Source organism: Balaenoptera borealis (genome assembly GCF_965194805.1).
Source record: "Balaenoptera borealis genome assembly, chromosome: 1".
Lineage (NCBI taxonomy): Eukaryota > Metazoa > Chordata > Mammalia > Artiodactyla > Balaenopteridae > Balaenoptera > Balaenoptera borealis.
This window is the reverse complement of record NC_138860.1, coordinates 140,003,981-140,026,956: the sequence shown is the minus strand read 5'-3', so window position 1 is coordinate 140,026,956 and position 22,976 is coordinate 140,003,981. Positions and strand designations below refer to the sequence as shown.

Sequence of the window (22,976 nt, the reverse complement as noted above, 5' to 3'; positions counted from 1 at the left end):
GTGATCAGGGTGCATTGGAGAAAACTTTTCAGAGAAGATGATTTTTGAGTTCAAGGTTTGAAGGATGAGTTGGAATTTGCTAGGCAAATGAAATGGGGAAGATACTCTAGACAGCAGAACATGTGCGAAGACATGGTAGATGGCATGAGAGCATGGTTAGAAGTGTTTGGTATTGGATAGCATAAAAAGAAGGAACGAAAAGGATGGGGAGGGATGGCTAGAGGTTTGGCTATACAGTTAGCTCAGGAAATTATTTGTGTCTTAGAAAAATAACTTTCATTTTAATAAAAAATTATTGTAGTGAGAAGGTTGGGTGTAAAGAGACAAATTAGACAATCTTAGTAATGGAATTAAGAGCTACTCTTTTTTAAGTATTTACCAAATGCTAGACACTGAGCATTTTCCTTAATACCACACCAGTGAAGATAGGTATTATCTCTAATTTACAAGTGGAAAATGAGACAACCAATAAATGACAACTGGGACTCAAATATAGTTATATTTTATTCCAGAGTCAGTGCTTTAACTCTGCTCTGTGGCCTCTGAGAAAGAAGTCTTGAGCTAAGTCAGTTAGTTGAAAGATGGAGAAATGAATTTAAGGAATATTGAGGAAGTAAAATCACTTGAATGCAGCCATAGACTTGGGTTCAAATCTTAGTTCTTTCACCTGTTGGCTGCCTGATCTTGGAGAAGGTTCTTAATCTTCATGAACCTTGTGTACCTCTTCTACAAAGTATGAATATTAATATGTACTTTAACAGAGTTGTTGTGAGGATTGAGATAATATATATGGATTGTGCTTTATTTTTAGTAATGTAGGAATATAATCAGCACATTAATGGTTCATAACTGTTTTCTCATTTGATCCTGACATCAGATCATTTAACTCCAAAATATTTATCGAGTGTCTGCTGTGCAGCAAAAATAGGTCTTGCTGGTGATCATATCTTTAGGTCTGGTCTTTAGGGTGGCCAAGAATAATACATGGTATGTACCTGTGATATTGTGATTCATAATAAGACATATATATTTGGTCCTCATCTGTGGTTTTGGCACAGAGCTCCTAAAACCGCTGGAATTTTCTAAGTGAGATGATAAAATTGTCTTTTGTTATGTTAATGAGGTGGCTTTGGTTCCCCCACTTAAGGATGGAGCCTGGTTGCCAGGCGAACCAACCTTATGCTTAGAGGGTGGCAACTTTCAATCCCACCCCCTGATTTCTGGGGAGGGGAGGGGAAGAGTTAGAGATTGAATCATTGCCTATGGCCAGTGATTTAATTAGTCATGCCTATGTAATGAAACCTCTATTAAAACCCAAAAGGACTGGATTTGGAGAGCTTCTGGGTTGGTGAACACTTGGAGATGCTGGTAGAGTGGCATGCCTGGAGAGGGCATGGAAGCTCTGCACTCCTTTCCCCACACCTTGCCCTATGCATCTCTTCCATCTGGCTGTTCCCAACTTACATCCTTTTATAATAAACCAGTAATCTAGTTAAGAAAAATGTTTCTCTGAGTTCTGTGAGCCACTCTAGCAAATTGATCGAACCTAAAGAGGAGATTGTGGGTACCTCTGATCTATAGCCTGTCAGAAGTACGTGTGATAACCTGGATTTGCCATTGACACCCTGAGTTGGAGGGGGCAACCTGCAACCTGTAGGCAGTAGGTCTTGACACTGGTGTCTGAAGTGGGGGTGGGGTGTGGGATGCAGTCTTGTAGGACTGAACCCATAACTTATGGGATCTAATGCTATCTCCAGGTAGATAGTGTCAGAATTTAGTTGAGATATAGGATACCCAGGTGGTGTTCAGAGAATTGCTTGCTGGATGTGTGTGGGAAACCCCCCCCCAAATGTTGTAATTGGGTCTTAGAATCACACTTTTACTTCCCTAGAGAAGTTCACAGTCTAGTGGGAAGGGCAGACATGTAGATATATATTACATTAAAATATAGTGTGGTATAAACAAAGTAGACTGGGAGCATAAGGGACTTCTAATTCAGATGAGAAAAGCTTAGAATGCAGTAAGTTCCCTACATACGAACCTTCAAATTGCGAACTTTCAAAGATGTGGACGTGTGTTCGCCTGTCCAATCACGTGAATTAGTTCACGTGACTGGCGTACCTTGTCATGTGTGTGCATCCTCTACAAGTGGTTGTGCTTTTGTGTACTTTACTGTACAGTACTGTATAGAGTACAGTAGTACAGTATCTTTATTTCAAGCCCAGGATGTCCAGAAGCAAGCGTAAAAGCAGCAGTGACATAGCTGGTACTGCTAAGAAGTGCCAGGAATTGGAGGCCCAGAGAAAGGATGAAGAGAGACAAGAGGAAGAAGAAGTAACTGAAGACGCAGGAAATGGCAAGGGGATTTTCTTTATTTGAGGAGGCACTGTTAGTTTTGAGGCACAGGACCCAAACGTAGAATGGTACACGAAGGTTGCAGCAGCCGTTCAGAATGCAGTTCAGTGCTACCGTGTCATCTATGACGAGAAAAACAGAGCTACTGCCCAGACATCACTGGATTGTTTTTTCAAGAGGGTAGGTAGAATTGAATCCAGCAAGGAACCAGAACCTGTGCCGTCAGCGTCAGGCCTGAGTGAAATTGCAGCTTGCCCTCTGTCTGCTATTGCTGACGATCCTTCAGCTCTACCATCTCTCACCTCCTCTCTGTCCTCCAGTCAGTAACTCTTCTTGCCTGTTCACTTGATGCCTGCCCCTGTATGCCGGCTGTTGTACTGTACTACTGTACTTTTCAAGGTACTGTACTGTAAGATTAAAAATGTTTTCTTTATTTTTTGTGTCCGTTTGCTTTTTATGTATTATTTGTGTGAAGAGTATTATACCTATTACAGTACAGTACTATATAGCTGATTGTGTTATTTGGGTACCTAGGCTAACTTTGTTGGACTTAACGAATGTGCTCTCGGAACGGTACTCTTTAGTGTGTAGGGGATTTGCTGTGTAACATTAAAGTTTGTTCTAAAAGGGAGGGAAGAATTTTACTAGGCAGAAAAGGAGGTGAGGAGAGTATTCCAGTGAGAGGAAATAGCATGACCAAGGGATGAGAGTTCTTTGAGGTTTGGTGAGGATGTAAGTGTGACTGGAATACAGGGTGCATGGTAAGTGGAACAGTAAGAGATGGGGTGGCAGAAATAAATTTGAGGCAGACTGTGAGCCAAAGTAATGTGTGAGGGATTTATCTTTTGGGCAATAGAGGTTTTTAAGCCGGAATTCACATAATCAGATTTGTTTTTTAAGAAGACAGCTTTAGAGGCAGCATGGCGTTTGGAGTAGAACGTGTAGAGACTGATGGTAGCATCTATGTGTAGTGGCCTCATATATGTTTATAATGCTTATTTGAAGTTGTTATGCATAGCTGGTTTCAGTGGTCTTGGAAAGGGATGGTAAGGGCCTGGACTAAGTGACTAAATTTGAGAGCCATATTAGGTAAAAATGTGACTAAATTTGAGAGCCACATTAGGTAAAAATCAGCAAAATTTAATGACTAATTGTATGCAAGGATAAATAAGAAGGAAGAGTTTGAGAATGAGTCTGGTTTCTAAGTTTAGAGATACTGAGACTGAAAACTGAGAGGTAGGGCAGATTCAGTGGGGGAAGGTAATGAATTCTCTTTTGGTTATGTTAAGATTTGGGTGCATTTTAGTCATATAAAAAAGCGGGAATTTTGGGAGATGCAACTTGGCTGGGGGCACAGGAACACATAAATCCATCTTCAGCTGGTCACAGAGAACACTTTGTTATTAGAGTTAGTTTCTAGCTTCATACTCCAGTGCAGCCTGGTGGTGACCTTGGCAGGGCCAATAGCAGGACTTCTTTTTTCTTGGCTAGAATCAAAGTAGGCAGATCCTATTTTGTCCAATTTCTCTTTAAGCTCATGCCTAACCTCAGAGCTAGAACAAAGCAAGTGCAAGAGGTGAACCAGAAATCATTTGTGCCAATTCCTAGAGCCAATTTTATGTAGGTGGTCCATTCTGAGCCTTTCTAGTATTGAGGCACTTCCCAAGTGGGAGGGTTCCTATTACTCCACATTCTTCACAGCATTTGGTAGTGTTAAACTTCTGAATTTTTGCCAGGATGGAGTGTGTGAAATGATATTTTATTGTGATTTTAATTTTAATTTCCTTCATTGCTGAATTCATTTATTTATTTTGAATTTCATTTCTAAAAGATTGAGCATACTTTTGTGTTTATTAATCATTTGCATTTCCTTCTCTGTGATATTTGCTTATATCATTTGTACATTTATATTAGTTTTTTTCTTATGTATTCTATATTTTGGCTTTTGTTTTTTTCCTGTGTGTTTTGTATTCTGGAAGCTAACCTTTGTACAAGTTGCAGATATCTTCTCCCAGGTAATGGCTTATCTTTTCACACTTTAAGGTGTCTTTTGGTGAACAAGAGTTTTTGACTTTAAAATAATGAAATTTATCAATCTTTTTCCTTTACAATTTATCCTCTTTTTGAACAACACTAGGACCTTAGAACGTTTTAACTCTAGTTACAAATCTTCACCTCCTGCCCCAAATTAAAATGGTATTATTGCCTAGGATTTCAGTTCTTTCATGATTTTAGATGTTAGTCACTGTTATTTTATACAATTTATAGTTATCCAGTTTTACCCTCATTTTCTTTGTTTACCCTTCCTTCTTACATAGTACATCTTCCTTTGAGATCATTTTCTTTCTTCCTGAAGTATATCTTTGGGAGGGTTTTTTTTTTTTTTTTTTAGTGAGAGTCTGTTGCTGGCAAACTCCATTTTTGTCTGAAAATACCTTTATTTTGCTCTTTGTTGTAAAGTTTTTCTGGGTATGGAATTCTGTATTGACAGTTATGCCAAGGGTAGGTGATATAGCAGAGAATAAAATAGACAACAGTTTCTTCACCTCATTGACTTCAAAATTTTGTTATCTCTTCAAATATTGCATCTCTCTCATTTCTATTCTCCTTGTGCAAACTGTGTTGGGTCTTTTCATTCTCTCTATACCTCATAATTGCTTGTATTTCCCTTCTCATAGTTTCTTCATACTGCTTTCTTTATAATCATCAGATCTGTCTTCCTGTTCATTACTTTTCTCTTTAGCTGTGTTTAATCTGTTTTTTTTACCCATCTATTGAGTTTTCAAATTTCAACTATTACATTTTTAATTTCCAGAACTTCTACTTGTTTCCTTTTCAGATCTTTTTGATCATTTCTGATGATCTCTTGTTCTTCAACATACTCTTAATGTCTTCTCTTATATATTTAAACATACTAAACATGCTTATTTTATATTACCTATCAGAAAATTCTAATACCTGCAGTCTGATTTCATAGTTAATTGTTTGTTGTTGACTCTTGCTTATGTTATTTTGTTTCTTCATGAGTTTAGTGATTTTTTTAAAATTGTGAGCTCATGTTACTTAGAACTTTTATCTGTGGGAATTCTTTGAGGCCTCAGTTTACTGTGTATTTCTCCACAGAGGGTTTGGGTTGCCTCCTCCCAGGCACCTGGGGCACTTTTAACAAAAGTCAAACTAAATTCTCATCTTAAGATTCCTTTGGCAAATACTTGATGTGAATTCAGGCCCCAAACTGGGTGAGTGCAGACTTATGGTTAGGAATTTTTGGGAGACTTCTTTTTTCCTGTACTACCAAGAGCCAAGGCAGAGATAAATACTATCTTCACCATCTCCTCAAAGGCTTTGTATTTTTAATCCTAGTAGAGATTTTTCTTACGTTGAATTCCTACTTGTTCAAGTACTAAGGCTTTGCCTCCTTACTTATGGCATAGAGCTTTTCAGTACCTAGGGTATAGGCCACCGAAGATCATTGGATTCCCTCAGGACAAATGCTTACTCTTCTGGGTCTATGCTTTTTTTGTTGTTTCTGGCCTCTAAGGAATTCTCTTATTTTGCTGCTGATTCAGCCATATATTAAAATTGTACATGTATAATATATAAAATAAATAATTAAAAAATATATACTTTTCCTGTATTGGAGGTGTTTTTCTGACCTTCTGAGTCTGCCATGTTGCTGGAAACTAGTTTCATCTGTATTTTTTAAAGCTCCACAGGTTATTCTGATTTTTACAAAAGGTTGATAGAGATGATGGTTGAAGCCACAGAGTTGGGAGTATCTGTAGTACAGAAGAAAACGGATTTAACCACTGATCATCTTCACAGAGAAGGGGTAATGATTAAAGGAGACTGCGAAGAAATCATGTAAGATTAGAGCCTGGAGCAGTTATTATCCTGGAAGCCAGGGAATTAGAGAATTTTAAGAAATAAGGACTGGCCAACAGTGTCAAGTTCTAGACATGTCAAGTAGAATGAAAATTTAAAATAGACAAAGGATCACTAGGAGGCCATTGTGAGCTTCCTAACTACCAGAACATAATGGACTAAATGGGAGTTAATAAGTGGACATAGCAACTTTTAGGAAGTTTGTTAGTGAATGGAAGGAGGGAGTTAATTGGTAGCTGGAATGGGATAAAGGAGGGCTGAGGAAAAGCCCAGTTAAAAGTTGTCATATGAAATATGTAATTTGTGTTACCTTTGCTTTCAATCCGTAACTGGTCCTTTGGATAGTCATTCCCTTTTCTTACTTCAGGCTGTATTACTCCTGATCATTATTTAGTTTGCAATCCTATGTCTTCTAATTTTCCTTTAGTCTTCTAATTTTGACAGATATATTATTTTCTTTGCACTCTTTATCTCAAGAGAACGTTAAATTAATATCAGGGTATAGGGTTAAATAATTTTTAAAAAACCCACACCATTTCAGTATTACTAGTGTACATAACCAAATGCTTAATGGGAATCAAGTAGAGGACAACACGCATATATAATACTTTCCTATCCCTGTGGCTTACATACATTACTTATTCTAACATTTCTCTCCTAAAGTCTGAGTTTACTCAGTTACTTCCCTCATCTGAAAACAGGACTCCTGTTACTTATTTTATTTATTTATTTTTAAAAAGTATTTATTTATTTATTTATTTTTGGCTGTGTTGGGTCTTCGTTGCTGCTGCAGGCTTTCTCTAGTTGCAGCGAGCAGGGGCTACTCTTCGTTGTGGTGCGCGGGCTTCTCCTTGTGGTGGCTTCTCTTGTTGCAGAGCGTGGGCTCTAGGTGCACGGGCTTCAGTAGTTGTGACACGCAGGCTCAGTATTTGTGGCTCACGGACTCTAGAGCGCAGGCTCAGTAGTTGTGGCACACGGGCTTAGTTGCTCCATGGCATGTGAGATCTTCCCGGAGCAGGGCTCAAACCTGTGTCCCCTGCATTGGCAGGCGGATTCTTAACCACTGCGCCACCAGGAAAGTCCTCTTACTTATTTTAGACCTTACTCTTAACAGTATGGAGTTAACTTAAAAAACTAAAAATAGAGTTACTGTATGATCCAGCGATCCCACTCCTGGGCGTAGATCTGGTGAAAACTATAATTTGAAAAGATGCATGCACCCCAGTGTTCATTGCAGCAGTATATACAATGGAAGGAACCTAAATGTCCATTGACAGATGAATGGTTAAAGAATATGTACAATAGACTATTACTCAGTCATAAAAAAGAATGAAATAATGCTGTTTACAGCAATATGGATGGACCTAGAGATTATCGTACTAAGTGAAGTAAGCCTGACAGGCAAATATCATGATATCACTTGTATGTGGAATCTAAAAAAAATGGTACAAATGAACTTACTTCTAAAACAGAAATAGACTCACAGACATAGAAAACAAATTTATGGTTACCAAAGGGGAAAGGAAGAGGAGGGATAAATTAGGAGTTTGGGATTAACATATACACACTACTATATATATATAAAATAGATAACCGACAAGGACCTACTGTATAGCACAGGGAACTATACTAAATATCTTGTAATAATCTATAAGGGAAAAGAATTTTAAAAAGAATAGATATATATGTATGTATAACTGGATCACTTTGCTGTATACCTGAAACTAACACCGCATTGTAGATCAACTATACTTCAAAAACAAAAAAGTTAAACCTTACTCTTAAATTGTCTTCTAAGAAAGTCAACAGAACAAGAGTATTTTTGGATTACTATGTAAGAAGAGTATTGTTATTGCATATTAAAATATTTGTAGCATCTTTTGTAGGTGGTTGTTATATATTTTTGTCATTTTTCAGATGAGAAAAATAAAAATGCTAAATACTAAGAAAAATGGTGATTCTGTCAGAGTTCTCAACTCCATCGTAAACAGTGTGACATTTAGTGTTCACGTGTGATGAACTTCTGTATCATAGGAGGCTGGGAGGATTACTGAATGAGTGTAACATCTGTGATTCTGTTGAGATTTTTTTCCTTCTATTAATTAAAATACTTATTTTGGTTATAATTTGTTTTTAACATGCTTATTTTAGTTTGCTTTTTGTTTTTCTTGTTTTAAGATTGTAATTAGGAAGCACTGGAGTGAGGAAGCTCAGGTGAGCTTGCTTAGTATTAGTCCGTTATTTCTTCTTTGGAAATGCACATACTGTATAGTTTCTCTCAGCTGACCCATTGTTATTTGTAATGTTTCTTCTCACTCACTAAGGATATATAAAAGGGGGATTATTATGGAAAATTTTAACCAAATTCTCTTCCCTTAGAATGTTTAAAGTTTCAATGTAAAGGCGATTAGTATGTATTGTTATCAAAGAAACTACTTGTTTTTTAAATTCTAACATAATTCTGAATAGTTCAGCAATTAATAAAATGAACATTTAAGTGGTGCTTAAGCCCATTTTCCTAAGAATGAGACAAAATTGAAGCTTTGTAAATGTACATTAATACGTTTTCTTTACGTAATTCTGAATCTCATGTAAATGAATTTGTAGAATTAATCACAGTAGAAAGAATCCATTTTGCCCTTCCCAAGTGAAGCTCCCACAGGTACAGTTGGGTTGCTCTTCTGGGTTGCTTTAAGGGCACTTTAGCAGTTTTAAAAACTTAAGTACTAATTTCATAGCCAGTGTCAGCTGAATTTATTGAAGTAGGTCAGACTCTGGATAGAAACTTGTTTCTCAACCCTGAAGAGAGTCATTATCCATTCTTCTGTTTGTTAGAGAATGGTAATAAATTCTTCCACACTGACCCCAAGTCTAGAGCAATTTCAGAAAATCTAGATAGCCGGATTTTTTCAGGTGTAGGAAACTACTTAAGATCCTCTATGACTTAAGTAGTTTCCTATGCCCACTGTATAGGTATTATCCCACTGGGCCAAAAACAAGCAAACAAAAGCAAAAGAAAAAAAAATAAAAATCAATTCCTTTCTCCCTGTAGACAGCAGCTGTATCACCAAAAAGAGAAACTGCCCCCACAGCACACACACATCTATAAAGTGCACACGTAAAGATGCAGTTAATTCAGTGGGAAATTATTTTCCTTCTTTAAAAAAATTGTAAGTTAATCTCCCCCTCCTGTTCAGTTAACTGAGCAAGTTTTTTTTTTTTTTTTTTTTTTTTCTGAGCAAGTTTTAACTGAAAGTGTGTACTATATGCCTAGCAATATGTTTCCTGTGAACTCTGGAAAAATCACATTCTATGTCCACTGGAATTAAAATTCTTATTTGGGTAGCTATTAGAAAATAGTATAATCATGTGACAAAATACATGAGACTGAAAATATAAGTATTATGAGAAGTCAATACTTTTTTTTTTCCTTTTTAAAATCTACTTGACTTACCTATTTTGATTTCCACGTTTTTTCATATGCTGTTTATTAAACAGAAGGAGGAGATATAGCTCTGAGATACTGTGGTAATGGGTTTTCAATTCACTAAACAATTGATATACTTCAAGTTTGGTATTTATTTTTTGTTATGGCTATTGTCTTCTATTTCCTATTCAAATCGTGCCTCTACTGTTTACTCTCTGACAAGGTCACAGGTATTGAGATTAAACGCCAGTGGGTTTGAATGTTACTAGCTGTGTCTTATTGGCTGTGTGACACTGGGCAAGTTATTTTAAAATTTCAGTCTCAGTCTCCTCATCAGTAAAATGTTGGTAAAATCATAGGTTGCAGATCAAATGAGTTACATCTAAAGCTCTTGGCATTTTATTTTGCTCTTAAGTACTTAATGAAGTTTTCACTACTGCAGTTGCTAATAATTCTTTTTCCTTAATCACTCTGACAATCCCTAGCCTAATATGAAGAAAATAACACTATTTCAACACTTGCTTGTTAGACTTACTGTAATGAATAATAAAATAATATATATAAGTATGATGTCTATAGTTTGCCCTTAATAAATATTAGTTCTAAGAAGTCAATAATTAATGATCAGTATGTTTTTAATTTATAAGGGAAGGTTTTGTGGAGAATTTGGTAGTTGGGATGGTTCTTAAAGGTTGGATACGAGTTGATAAAAGAGGTGTATGAATAGGGAGAGGAAGTAAGCAGCATGAGCAGAGGCTTGGAATTTCAAAATGCCAGATAGTAACTTAAAGATGTTTTGAGACAAGAACCAGTATATGGGCATTGTGTTAAAGTAGCCTTCGCATAATTAATTGGTCTGCCATCACAAACTGCTTAGTGTTGCACATTCAGTAAGTGGAAAATAAGGGACTCAAAAATTCAAATCTTTTTGAACTTAAAATCCTTGCTATATCATACTGATAATATTGACATCCTTCCTACATCATCATTCACTGAGAATCTGCTAGGTGCAATTACATCCTGAGAATGCAAAAATGAATAAGATATGGTACTTTCCAAGAGAGAGACAGGGGTAGGTTTGTGTGTGTGTATACATGTGCCTGTACTGTGGGTAATTTTTTTACGGCAGTCACTCAACGTGTATATGCTTTGGAGATGTTAATCTGCTTTTCCCATGATTATCTCATACTGGGAGTATCTCCTTGGGTGGAGATGCTAGCATTTAAAGAATAGTGGTATAATACAGCTGTTAAATGCAGAAAATCTACTTAATGTAGTGTTCCAAAGCTGGAGAACATCTGGGTTAGAGTTCAGTGATTGATAACATATCATTCACCAATGTGGCACACCTTCCCAATGGATTAATGAATATATTTGACTGTATGTGATTTTCACTTGCTGATTAAGAAACCTGTGTCTGTACTGTACCTATTTGGGCCCTCTCACAGTTTTGTAGTCAACTGTTAGCTAAATAGTGGTTGTTTACTATTTACTAAATGGAATTACCCTTATATCATTTAAAATGATTTAAGGTTAACAACCTACCTTAACCGAGTTGTGAGGCAATACACAGTAGGAGCCAAGAACATGGATTATGGATCCAGTCTGCCTGGGTTCCAGTCCAGACTCTGCTATTCATTACCTGGGTGACCATTGCCTCTGTTTTGCTAGCTGTCAAGTGGGGATGATAATAATACCTGCTCCATTGTTGTATTTGGCATGTAGTAGACACTGTCAATTGTTAGTTATTAAAGATCCATTATCCCTTATTTGCAATTTTGAAGTAAAAAAAAAACTATAAAGTGGCAGTTTTTATATAACTCATTTGACATCAAAGCCTGACCTAACCAATGTCTTTGCAATATATAGTCTGTTTTTGGTTCTATACTTGACCTTAAGTTATTTATATTTAGTTTGTAAAAGCCCTTGGTAAAATATAGACATTTGTTATTATTGTTTTATGATACTTATTGGACAGTATAGTTGACAGTCTTTCTCATGAAGTAAAAATAAACTTGGATATCTTATGATTAGTATTATCAACTAATTAATTAAAAACTAATTAAGGGACTTCCCTGGTGGTCCAGTGGTTAAGACTCTGTGCTTCCAATGCAGGGGGTGCAGGTCTGATCCCTGGTTGGGGAACTAAGATCCCACATGCCGCGCGGCATGGCCAAAAAAAAAAAAACAAAAAACTAATGTTAATAACTAATTAATGTTAACAATATTTATTGAATGTTTATGTGTGCCAGGTACTATACAGGTTATTTTATGTTCATTATTTTCCTTATTCCAGCAGTCCTTGAGGTGACAGTATTGATTCTGTTTTTAATGTACTGAGGCTTAGGGAGGTTAAGTCATTTGCTCAGGGTTACACAGTCACTCAGTGTGCTAGCAGTGCCAGCATTCAGACCTCATCTCTCTGACTTTTTGGGTAACTTCTGTGTTCTTTTCCTCCTCCTATACTATCTCTATAATTTAGAAAATTTTCATAAGGAAATTTTCATAAGGATTTTATTTCATAAGGAAATAAAATCACTGATATACTAAAGTGTATTTTTATTTTGCTTTTTTTACCTTTCATCTTAGGTGCTGGAAAGCCCCCTATGTTTGGTGATTATGAAGCTCAGAGACACTGGCAAGAGATTACTATTAATTTACCGATCAAACAATGGTATGGATAATTTTAACTTGATTTTATTGTTTATCGGTCAGTTAATGTAGATTATTTGAAGACACTTAAAAGGAAAATATGCTATTTCTTCATCTTCAGAATCCTCATCTTCCTGTATACTGATGTCACATATATTACCCTGCATATTGTTGGCTCATTTTGAACTTTCATCCTCCTGAAAGTTACCCATATATTTAGTTACCAGCTGGAATATGGTACTGAACTAGAACTTTGAGGATAGGACACTGTATGCCATGGAAGCTCCTCAGGACATAAACTGTGGAAGTTTATGGACTAAGAGTATTTCTTGTGGAGGTTTCGCAAAGTTTCTCCTGTAGGGAACATATGAGGTGAAAAAAAAGCAGTAGCTTAGTTGTGAAGAGTGTAGGGCTAGAGTCAAACTGCCAGACTTCAGATCAAGGCTTGTACTCTTTACTAGCAGTGGGAGCTTTTGCAAGTTATTTAACTATCTCTGCCACAGTTTTATCACTCATAGAATGGAAATAATAGAATACATATTTCACTGGGTTATTGTGAGGATTGAATAAAATGATTCATTTAAAGCACTTTAGACCAGTGCCTGAAGTGTAATGAGTTCTCAATAAATGTTAGCTGTAGTTATATCTCACAGAAATCCATGCACTGTCATTTTTGTTGAACACTTTCTGATAACAATTGATGACAGTATTATTTTACTTATTAGATGCCTGGTAGATTACTTGATTAAACCTGGCTATGCAAACTGTTTATATTGTTCTGTTGATTGCTTTGGTCACTGCTTTTATATAACTCCTTTCTGAGAGAGTTACATACAAGAACTTCATATTGAACTCTCTATTAATAGGTTGGCTGTACCCTAGTCCAAGTTTGGAGTATTTAAAATAGAGGTCACCTAAATATTTGATACTGTTCTTTTTTTTTAATAGGTGTGTGCATGTTTGTTTATTTATTTATTTGACCTCACTGCGCAGCTTGTGGGGTCTTAGTTCCCTGACCCGGGACTGAACCTAGGCCATGGCAGTGAAAGTGCCGAGTTCTAATGTTTAAATGGTGTGATTTCTTTTTTTTCCCCTAGTTTGAAGTTCATTGCTATATGATTCATAATAACTATCATTGAAAAAGATATATCTCAATGGCACATTTTATAAAAGAGAAAATATATCCTTGGGACAGGTTCACTATTATCAACAGTGGATATAAATCTATATTGGAAATAACATTTCTAATAGTCTGAATTTTTTGGCTAATTTTGTCAAATTTGATTAGTTTGCCACTATTGTTACCTAGCAATGTGGCTGAGGAATGGTTTCTCATTTTTTAACTTCAGTTTTCCAAGAGTGGGGACTTCCCTGGTGGTCCAGTGGTTAAGACTCTGCGCTCCCAGTGCGGGGGGCCCCTGGTTCAATCCCTGGTCAGGGAACTAGATCCCACGTGATGCAACTAAGAGCCCACATGCCGCAACTAAAAATCCTGCATGCCACAACTAAAGATACCGCACGCGGCAACTTAAAATGCCGCGCAGCCAAATAAATAAATAAATAAATAAATATTAAAAAAAATTTTTTTTCCAAGAGTGAAATCTTTCTGTCTTCATCTAGAAAGTTAGCTGTAGTGTAGTCAAAACTTTCAAGTGACAAAGTTGTCTAAAATGTGAAATCAGGATCTGTGAGGTAAACTTTAAAAATGTCAGTTTTGGGACTTCCCTGGCGGTGCAGTGGTTAAGAATCCGCCTGCCAACGCAGGGGACACAGGTTCGAGCCCTGGTCTGGGAAGATCCCACATGCTGCGGAGCAACTAAGCCCACGCACCACAACTATTGAGCCTGCACTCTAGAGCCTGAGAGCCACAACTACTGAGCCCGCGTGCCACAACTACTGAAGCCCACGTGGCTAGAGCCTGTGCTCCACAACAAGAGAAGCCACTGCAGTGAGAAGCCCGCGCACCGCAACGAAGACCCAATGCAGCCAAAAATAAATAAATAAATAAATTTGTAAAAAAAAAAGTCAGTTTTATTTTTTTAAAAAATTTTTATTTATTTATTTATGGCTGTGTTGGGTCTTCGTTTCTGTGCAAGGGCTTTCTCCAGTTGCGGCAAGTGGGGGCCACTCTTCATCGCGGTGCGCGGGCCTCTCACTGTCGCGGCCTCTCCCGTTGCGGAGCACAGGCTCTAGAGCACAGGCTCGGTAGTTGTGGCGCACAGGCCTAGTTGCTCCGCGGCATGTGGGATCTTCCCAGACCAGGGCTCGAACCCGTGTCCCCTGCATTGGCAGGCAGATTCTCAACCACTGAGCCACCAGGGAAGCCCAAAAGTCAGTTTTATAATTCTAAATTTAAACACTTATTTATTCCATTTCAATATACATAGTTGTAAGTAATAGAGGAAAATTGAACTTTTTTTCTTTAATTTTATAATGACAATTCCTTATGTGTGAAGTCAGGAGTACTTTTGGCATCAAGTAGTAGAAAACCTAAGTAATAGTAGTTTAAGCAATAGAATAATTGTCTCAATAAGTAGGTCTTTGCAGGGCTGGTAAACTGGCTCAATGATAGCAATCAAGGGACTTCCCTGGTGGTCCAGCGGTCAAGACTCCGCACTCCCAATGCAGGGGGCCTGGGTTCGATCCCTGGTCAGGGAACTAGAGGCCACATGCCTCAACGAAGATCCTGTATGCCGCAACTAAGACCCAGCACAGCCAAATAAATAAATAAATATTAAAAAAAATAATAATAGCAATCAAGGACTCAGGCTTTTCCATTTTTCTTCTCTTTCATTCATTCTTCTTGGCATGTTGGCTTTTCATCCTGAGGCTTTTCACCCCATGATCAATAGATGACTGCCAGGGCTACCAGCAGTGTGACTTTGTACAACCATATTCAAGGCAGGAATAATAGGAATACCTTATTTTTTACCTCTCTTTTTGTTCAGGAGCAACAAGTCCTACCCTTAAAGCAATCATTAATAGAAAGAAACGCCTGGCTCAGTGCAGGCATGGTTTATACCAGGGCTAGGAGAAGAGTCCACCTACCCTGAGCATGTTGCTTTTTAAAAAAAAATCACAGGTTTATAAGTCAGGAATTGTGGGAATGACTTTATTTCAGCATTGTTTATAATTATGAGAAGCCTGAAACACTCTAAATATCTTTTAGTAGGTGAATGATTAAATAAAGTACATTTCTCCTGTGTACATGTTTTTCCTAGGTAGATTCCTAGAAGTGGAATCTCTAAAGTAGCCAGTTTTAATGGATACCAACACAAGAATATCTCTTTCCATATACCCTTACCAATATTTAATAATAAAAACTAACACCAGACTTCTAAAATTTCCATTTCCTTGAGTACTTGTGTTGTTGAGTATCTTTTAATATATTTACTGACCATCATATTTTTTCTCAAATTTGCATATTTATATATTTCCCCCATGTTTCTGATGGATTGCTGATCTTTTTTGTAATGAGTTATATGATTTTAAAATAAACAATTACATTAATTTTCTATGCTGTGTTAACAAGTGACCATAAATGGTACTTACTTAAACACACATTTATTATTGTAGTTTCTTTAGGTTAGAAGTCTGGGCACAGCTTAGTTCAATATTATGATCAGGGAGGGTCTCAGGAGGTTGCAATCCAGTTGTCATCTGAGGCTGCAGTCTAATCAGAGGCTCAACTGGGGAAGGAACCGTTTCCAAGTTCCCTCAAGTTATTGGCAGAATTAATTTCCTTGCATTTACAAGACTAAGGGCTTTGGTTTCTTGTTGGTAGCTACCCTTATTTCCTAGGGTCTACTTGCAGTTTCTTGCCATGTGGCTTCTCCAGTATGCCCACTTACTAAAACGTGACAGCTTGATTCTTCCAAGTCAGTGAAAGGGAGTCTCTGTAGCTTAGCCAGCAAGATGGAATCTTACATATATATAAAACATAAGCACAGGCGTGACCATCCTATCACCTTTGTCGTATTTTGTTGTTTACAAGCAAGTCACAGGTCTTGCCCACACTTGAGGGGTGGGGATTGATTGTACACACTTAAGGCAGGAACACCAGGAGATGGGTTCATGGGGATGACCTTAAAGTCTGTCTGCCACAGTATTCAACGGTATACAATAGTATTCTATATTTTAATCAGTTTTTGGTGTGTGTATATGTATATATGTATATATATATATGTGTGTGTATATTATATATGTATAAATATCTTCTTCCTGTTTGTTCTTGTCTTTGAATTTTTCTTATGGTGTCTTTTGTTAAATTTTTACATTTGATGTACAGAAGCTCTTTGAACTGTTCTTGAAACTTTTAAGTTTGGAACTATTTTATTTATTTATTTTTAAATTTTATTTATTTATTATTAAAAAATTTTTTGTTTGGCTGTGTTGGGTCTTCGTTGCTGTGCACGGGCTTTCTCTAGTTGTAGCGGGCGAGGGCTTCTCTTCGTTGCAGTGTGTGGGCTTCTGATTGCAGTGGCTTCTCTTGTTGTGGAGCACGGTCTCTAGGCATGCAGGCTTCAGTAGTTGTGGCACGCAGGCTCAGTAGTTGTGGCTCGTGGGCTCTAGAGCGCAGGCTCAGTAGTTGTGGCGCACGGGCTTAGTTGCTCTGTGGCATGTGGGATCTTCCTGGACCAGGGCTCGAACCCGTGTCCCCTGCATTGGCAGGCGGATTCTTAACCACTGTGTCACCAGGGAAGTCCTGGAACTATTTTAAATTATAGTATTTTTTTGTAAAAAGCAAAAATACCCATGATATGTTAGAAAAAATTACATTTTGAAGTTAATGATAACACTCTTGAATATAATTTCGTTCCTTCCCATTCTGACCAGTTAGAGGAGCCTGTTAAGTTATGAACATTAGATCTAGTTTTCTTCCTTAATTCACAGAATTTTGCATGTAATAGGCTCTCATTACATGTTGGTTGAATTGTGTTCAAAGTGTTATTAATAAAAGTATACCTGTTTCATGCAATATTTCTTTCTTTGTAAACCAAATCTTTATGTAGTCTTTGACATTCATTTTTTATTTATTTAAATTGTGATTTCGTATTGTTTCTTTAATTTTTTAGACTGTCAGAAGCAAATTCTCTTTTTGTTGCATATTTTCTTTTGTATAAGTGTTGGTCATTAAGTTTACTAATAGTAGAGTGATAACAAATTCGGTTTGCCTGTGAGAATCTTGGTTTGCCTCTATTGTTATGGCTTAATTATTTATAGCTTCTTTCACTCTTAAGAGTACCTTGGTTTAGACAATAAATTATTTAGTCACACTACTCAATAACAACTTTTAATTGTGAGTTCACAAAAATTTTTAGGAGGGGGGAGAAAAGTTTAGATGAATTTTTTTTTAACCTTGTATAACATTTTTTCATGTTAATTAAGTTAAATGAAGTGAGACGTTAAATATAAGTATTTCTTGAATATTGATTGTTGGAATGGCGCTTTCTTTTTCCTTTTTCTTCAGGTATTTTAACGGCAGTGATAACAACTTACAGTATTGGGGATTGGACTATCCACCTCTTACAGCTTACCATAGTCTTTTATGTGCATATGTGTAAGTTTTTCTTCCTTGACATAACTTTAAATATTTATGCCCTTAGCAGATGTAGTAAGGAAGAGTTTATTGAATAGAGGAGAGCTCGTTTGTAGCTACTATTGTATTATGGTTTGTAGAGCACCATATCTTTATAATTGGATTGTAGGAAAGTTTATCAGAGTTTGACTATTTTCATAATTTTTTTGGAGGAAAGTCTAGAAAGAGATGCAAAAATCTAGCTTTGTTTTGAAGTAGAGATGTTACCAATTACGCATGGATTACTGAGAAATATATCTAATACGGTTAGTTGTGCATAGAAAAGCTTTTTTCCTGGAATGGCCCAAAGTAAATGAGAAATAAAGGTCTAAATGGTTTTCTGACTAACTTGTCAAGTAAGAAACTAGAAGTACCATAGTGTTTCACTTATGATTTAAGATCAGGATTGGAATTCCTTTTTCTTTTACAGAAATGGAATGGTTTATAGAAGATTAGGTGCTTCTATTTAGTGGAGAACCAGTTCTACTCTGTCCTGGTATTCCGTTTCAGATTTGAAGTGTATCAGCAGAAATTTGAGGAACTTCTTCACATTATCTTCTGACCTCATTTTATTTGTTCTATTTCATATTTTGTAAAAATTAGCTTCCTGGATTAAAAATAAGTTTCCAAAAAAAAAAAAAAATAAGTTTCCAAACTTCAGGATAATCAAATATACTTTGCAGTGTTCTGGAGAATGTAATATGATTGAAAACTTAATTTATCTTTAATAATTATGTTCAGTTTTATGCAGTGATTTACGATTAATAGCTATTTATTGTAGCCTATTATGATAACTGAAAAGATTATAAATTATAAAACTGTGATCCTCTTGTCAATATTAGTGTATTGCTCTTTACAAAGTATATGTTTAATAAATGAAATGTGACATCAGATTGTTTTCACACTGGACGAATCATGAAGGTAGGGCTTTTAGTTAACATGCTACATGGGTTTGTTGGAAGATAAGCATGGCAGATTCTGATAGCATTAGTCAGTTTCACATGGTTAAATACAAAGAGTAAAGCTTAAGCCTTAACTCCATTGCTTTATAGGAGCAATGGCCACTTCTCAAAATAGATTCATATGTCCTCAGATGTCCTTATTGCTAAAAGTAATGGGGAATAAAGTGCATGTATATATGTTTGATTTGCAGGGCAAAGTTTATAAATCCAGACTGGATTGCTCTCCATACATCACGAGGATATGAGAGTCAGGCACATAAGCTCTTCATGCGTGCAACAGGTGAAAGAGCAATAGGCATTGAGTGTAAAATTTGATTAAAAATTTTTTTTGAACTGATGACAGGTTCTATTATTGTCCTTACTTTTATAGTTGTGTAACTATAAATATGCATATATATGTATAATATGTGAGCAAATGTATATGTAAGCTAAAACACAAAAGAGTAGAAACTAATGATTCTGGCTGCTTTACATTTACTATTATCTCCCTTAATAATTTGGACACCCAAATGAGGTAAATACTGTTGTTATCCTTATTTTAAGCTGAGGAAACTGAGGCCTAGTAAAGTGAGGCTAATATTAATAGCTCACCTGAAGTTGGTTAGCTCTAAATTGAAGTTTTATTCGTTTAGGCTGTTGCTTTAATAAATCCCTTTCACTTTTACGGTGACTTACAGCTGTATGTCATATATTGTATTACTGTGCAGTGTTGCTGAATTAATCTTTACAACAAATGTTTATTGAGCATTTATTGTGTGCTGTTTAAAAGTTGAAAGTAATAAGCTTAAGTTTCTTTAAAAGCTTTACAAGACTTAGGCTTTAATGCTAACCTGTGTCTTTTCCTTAATTAGTCTAAATCTAGTCAGGGTTTGTTCTCTTTACTATTCATCCAGTCATGGAATATCAGGCCCAAGAGATAACCTGTATTGCCTGTCTTTCCCTCTCCCACACCACTCCCTCTTCCCAAACGCTTTAATGCTTTAATCCTTTTTGAACCGCATACTCACCACGTGATATTTAGCTTCTGAGCCAATACCTGTATCTGCAGGGAACTTACAACTTTTAGAGACTCTATTCTATTTTCAGAGAGCCCCAATCATTAGAAATTTCCTTCTTATATTGAACCTTCACTTGTCATTTTAGGTTCTGTTTCCTTGGGGTACATAGAACAAGTCCGATCCTTTATATACCTAACACCCTTCAGACATTTGAAGTCATCTCCTCTCGAGGCTAAACATTCATAAATACTTTAGCTGTTTCTTAGATGACCAGTTTCTTGAATGTGATTATGGTTTCGAAGCCTCTGGTTGTGCTCCTTCAAATATGTTCCAGTTTGTCAGTGTCATCTAAAATGTGGCATCTGGAGCTGAAAATAGGATTGCATGCATCTACCACTGACAGTTTACTATCATTTATCTTATTCTGGACACAAATATATGTGTGGTACAAGAAAAAAATAGGCTTTTTGGATAGCTATGTTGTACTGTTGAAGAACTTAATATATTAGTTTTTCTTTGTTCTAAAAGGACTGAACATTCAGAATTATGAATTGCTTTATTTTTTTTCCCACTTTTTTTTCAGTTTCCTCCTCACCTGGGCCTCTCAAGCTCTTTGTAGGCATTAATTAGCAAAAATTTATGAATTTTTATAAATATTCACATTAACAAAGATTCTCCTATGCATCTCCACATTTGAGGTATTCACATCAGAAAATTTGGAGTATGCAGATATTGAGGGGAAAATAAAAGTTTCCTTCCCTTGCTTTGAGTATTCTTAATTTTTAAGTCCAAGTCAGAGCAAAGAGAGACCTGGTTTTAGATACAGCTGATTGATTTAATGTGTGAATTTGTTGGAGAAAATTAAGAGACTCTGTAGTACTGTATCAGTTGAAATTAGGCACAGGTGAAGGGAATGGAAAGGGCTCAACGTGGAAAGGACTTGTCCAGAGTGGGTAGGAACCTCGTGTTAATAGAATTCCCACTCGGGGTTGGAGGAAGGCTGTTAATAGGTTATAGTAGATCCTGATGGACTCAACGCTTAAAATCATTTGCTTGTTTTTTCAGTGTTAATTGCTGATTTGCTGATTTACATACCTGCAGTGGTTTTGTACTGTTGTTGTTTAAAAGAAATCTCAACTAAGAAAAAGGTAAGTTTTGAAGTAACCTGACATTTCATCTCTGAAATGTTTTATTACCTTAACTATTAAATACAGAGCTTAAGGAAGTCATGCTTTTGGGAATAGATAATAGGGAACAGTATATCTTCTGTCAATTAATTTTCATTTAGAAACATTAACTTAGAGTAATTATTTTAATGTCCAAATATAGTAATAAGATGCACTGAATTTTAGAAGTTATATACTGCTGAATTGCACAGCATGCTAAATTTATTGCTTAACTGGTAAATCTGAATTTTGAGTTGGCTTGTGAGAATGACAACTGAAAATCATTTTGAAAAGTTGCTATATATTCTCATATTCACAGTTAACGAATATGCTCTTTTTTTAAAAAAAATCAAATGGTTTGTGTTAGAATTTTATTTATTTATTTATTGGCTGCGTTGGGTCTTCGTTGCTGCGTGCAGGCTTTCTCTAGTTGCAGCGAGCTGGGGCTACTCTTCGTTGCAGTGTGCGGGCTTCTCATTGTGGTGGCTTCACTTTGTTGCAGAGCACGGGCTCTAGGTGTGCAGGCTCAGTAGTTGTGGCTCGTGGGCTCTAGAGCACAGGCTCAGTAGTTGTGGCTCACGGGCTCAGTAGTTGTGGCTTGTGGGCTCTAGAGCATAACCTTAGGAGTTGTGGCGCATGGGCTTAGTTGCTCCGCAGCATGTGGGATCTTCCCAGACCAGGGCTCGAACCCGTGTCCCCTGCATTGGCAGGCCGATTCTTAAACACTGTGCCACCACGGAAGTCCCATGACTATTCTCTTTGGTCTTTTTATATAGATTAATCATTAGATTAATTTATCTGATTTATATATCTAAAAGTGCTTTCTCAGACAAACACCTTTTAGGGATTTTTTTTTTTTTTTTAATTTTTATTTATTTATTTATTTATTTATGGCTGTGTTGGGTCTTCGTTTCTGTGCGAGGGCTTTCTCTAGTTGTGGCAAGTGGGGGCCACTCTTCATCGTGGTGCGCGGGCCTCTCACTGTCACGGCCTCTCTTGTTGCGGAGCACAGGCTCCAGACGCACAGGCTCAGCAATTGTGGCTCATGGGCCTAGTCGCTCTGCGGCATGTGGGATCCTCCCAGACCAGGGCTCTAACCCGTGTCCCCTGCATTGGCAGGCAGATTCTCAACCACTGCGCCACCAGGGAAGCCCGCTTTTAGGGATTTTTTTCCTTTTTACTGAAGTATACTATGTTACCTCCATGAAGACTTTAGTGTTTAAAGAGTTGCTTTATAAAAATGGAGTATTTCGATAAATAGAAGGTAAGAGGGGAACATTTGCTACTGTGTTAAATAAAACTACACTTTTACGCAGTTTGATTCAAGTAACAGATTACTTTCTTATTTCACAATAATTTTCTTTACAGATTGCTAATGCATTATGCATATTGCTGTATCCAGGCCTTATTCTTATCGACTATGGACATTTTCAGTATCCTTTACTAATTTAGAAATGAAGTCAGATGCATATCATGAAATCTAGGCTCAGTTTGTATAATGTTGTCATCTAGTAATGTCTTATTTACTAGGGTTCTTGCTTAAACTATTTTTAAAATGGTAAAAGAATCTCTTCAGCAAGTGTTTAGTTGAAGGGTAAAGTACAAATTAAAAGTAGCAATTTTTTTCACAACTATTTGGATTGGGAACAGGATGTTGGTAACTGATTAGCTGTTGGAGCTGATTCTGAAAAGGTGAAACATTTTCTATCTTTTGTAAATGTTATCTGACACTGACAAAAACAATCTTCCAGTTTTTGAGTTTTAAAACAAAATGTTTCTCTAACAGATAGTGGTAGCTGGGAGCTTCAGGAAACTAAAATTGAATAAATCTATGTGGATTTTATGTGTGTAATTTTTGATACCTAAAATAAGGAACATTCAAATAAACAAATTATAGAGGAAAGTTGATAAAATCTGTACATGGCTCTCCAGTTTGTCTTCTAATGTATTAAA

General features: G+C 36.6%; 1 protein-coding gene across 1 annotated transcript in view; it reads left to right on the top strand.

Annotated features, from left to right (window-relative positions):
• The window catches only part of ALG6 (ALG6 alpha-1,3-glucosyltransferase), a 56,189-nt gene that overhangs the window by 5,084 nt on the left and 28,129 nt on the right, over positions 1-22,976 (top strand). The window contains exons 3-7 of the mRNA XM_082360048.1: positions 12,257-12,341; positions 17,790-17,879; positions 19,051-19,139; positions 20,923-21,005; positions 22,392-22,456. Coding sequence (XP_082216174.1) covers positions 12,257-12,341; positions 17,790-17,879; positions 19,051-19,139; positions 20,923-21,005; positions 22,392-22,456 — 412 coding nt within the window. The remainder of the gene's footprint in view (positions 1-12,256; positions 12,342-17,789; positions 17,880-19,050; positions 19,140-20,922; positions 21,006-22,391; positions 22,457-22,976) is intronic.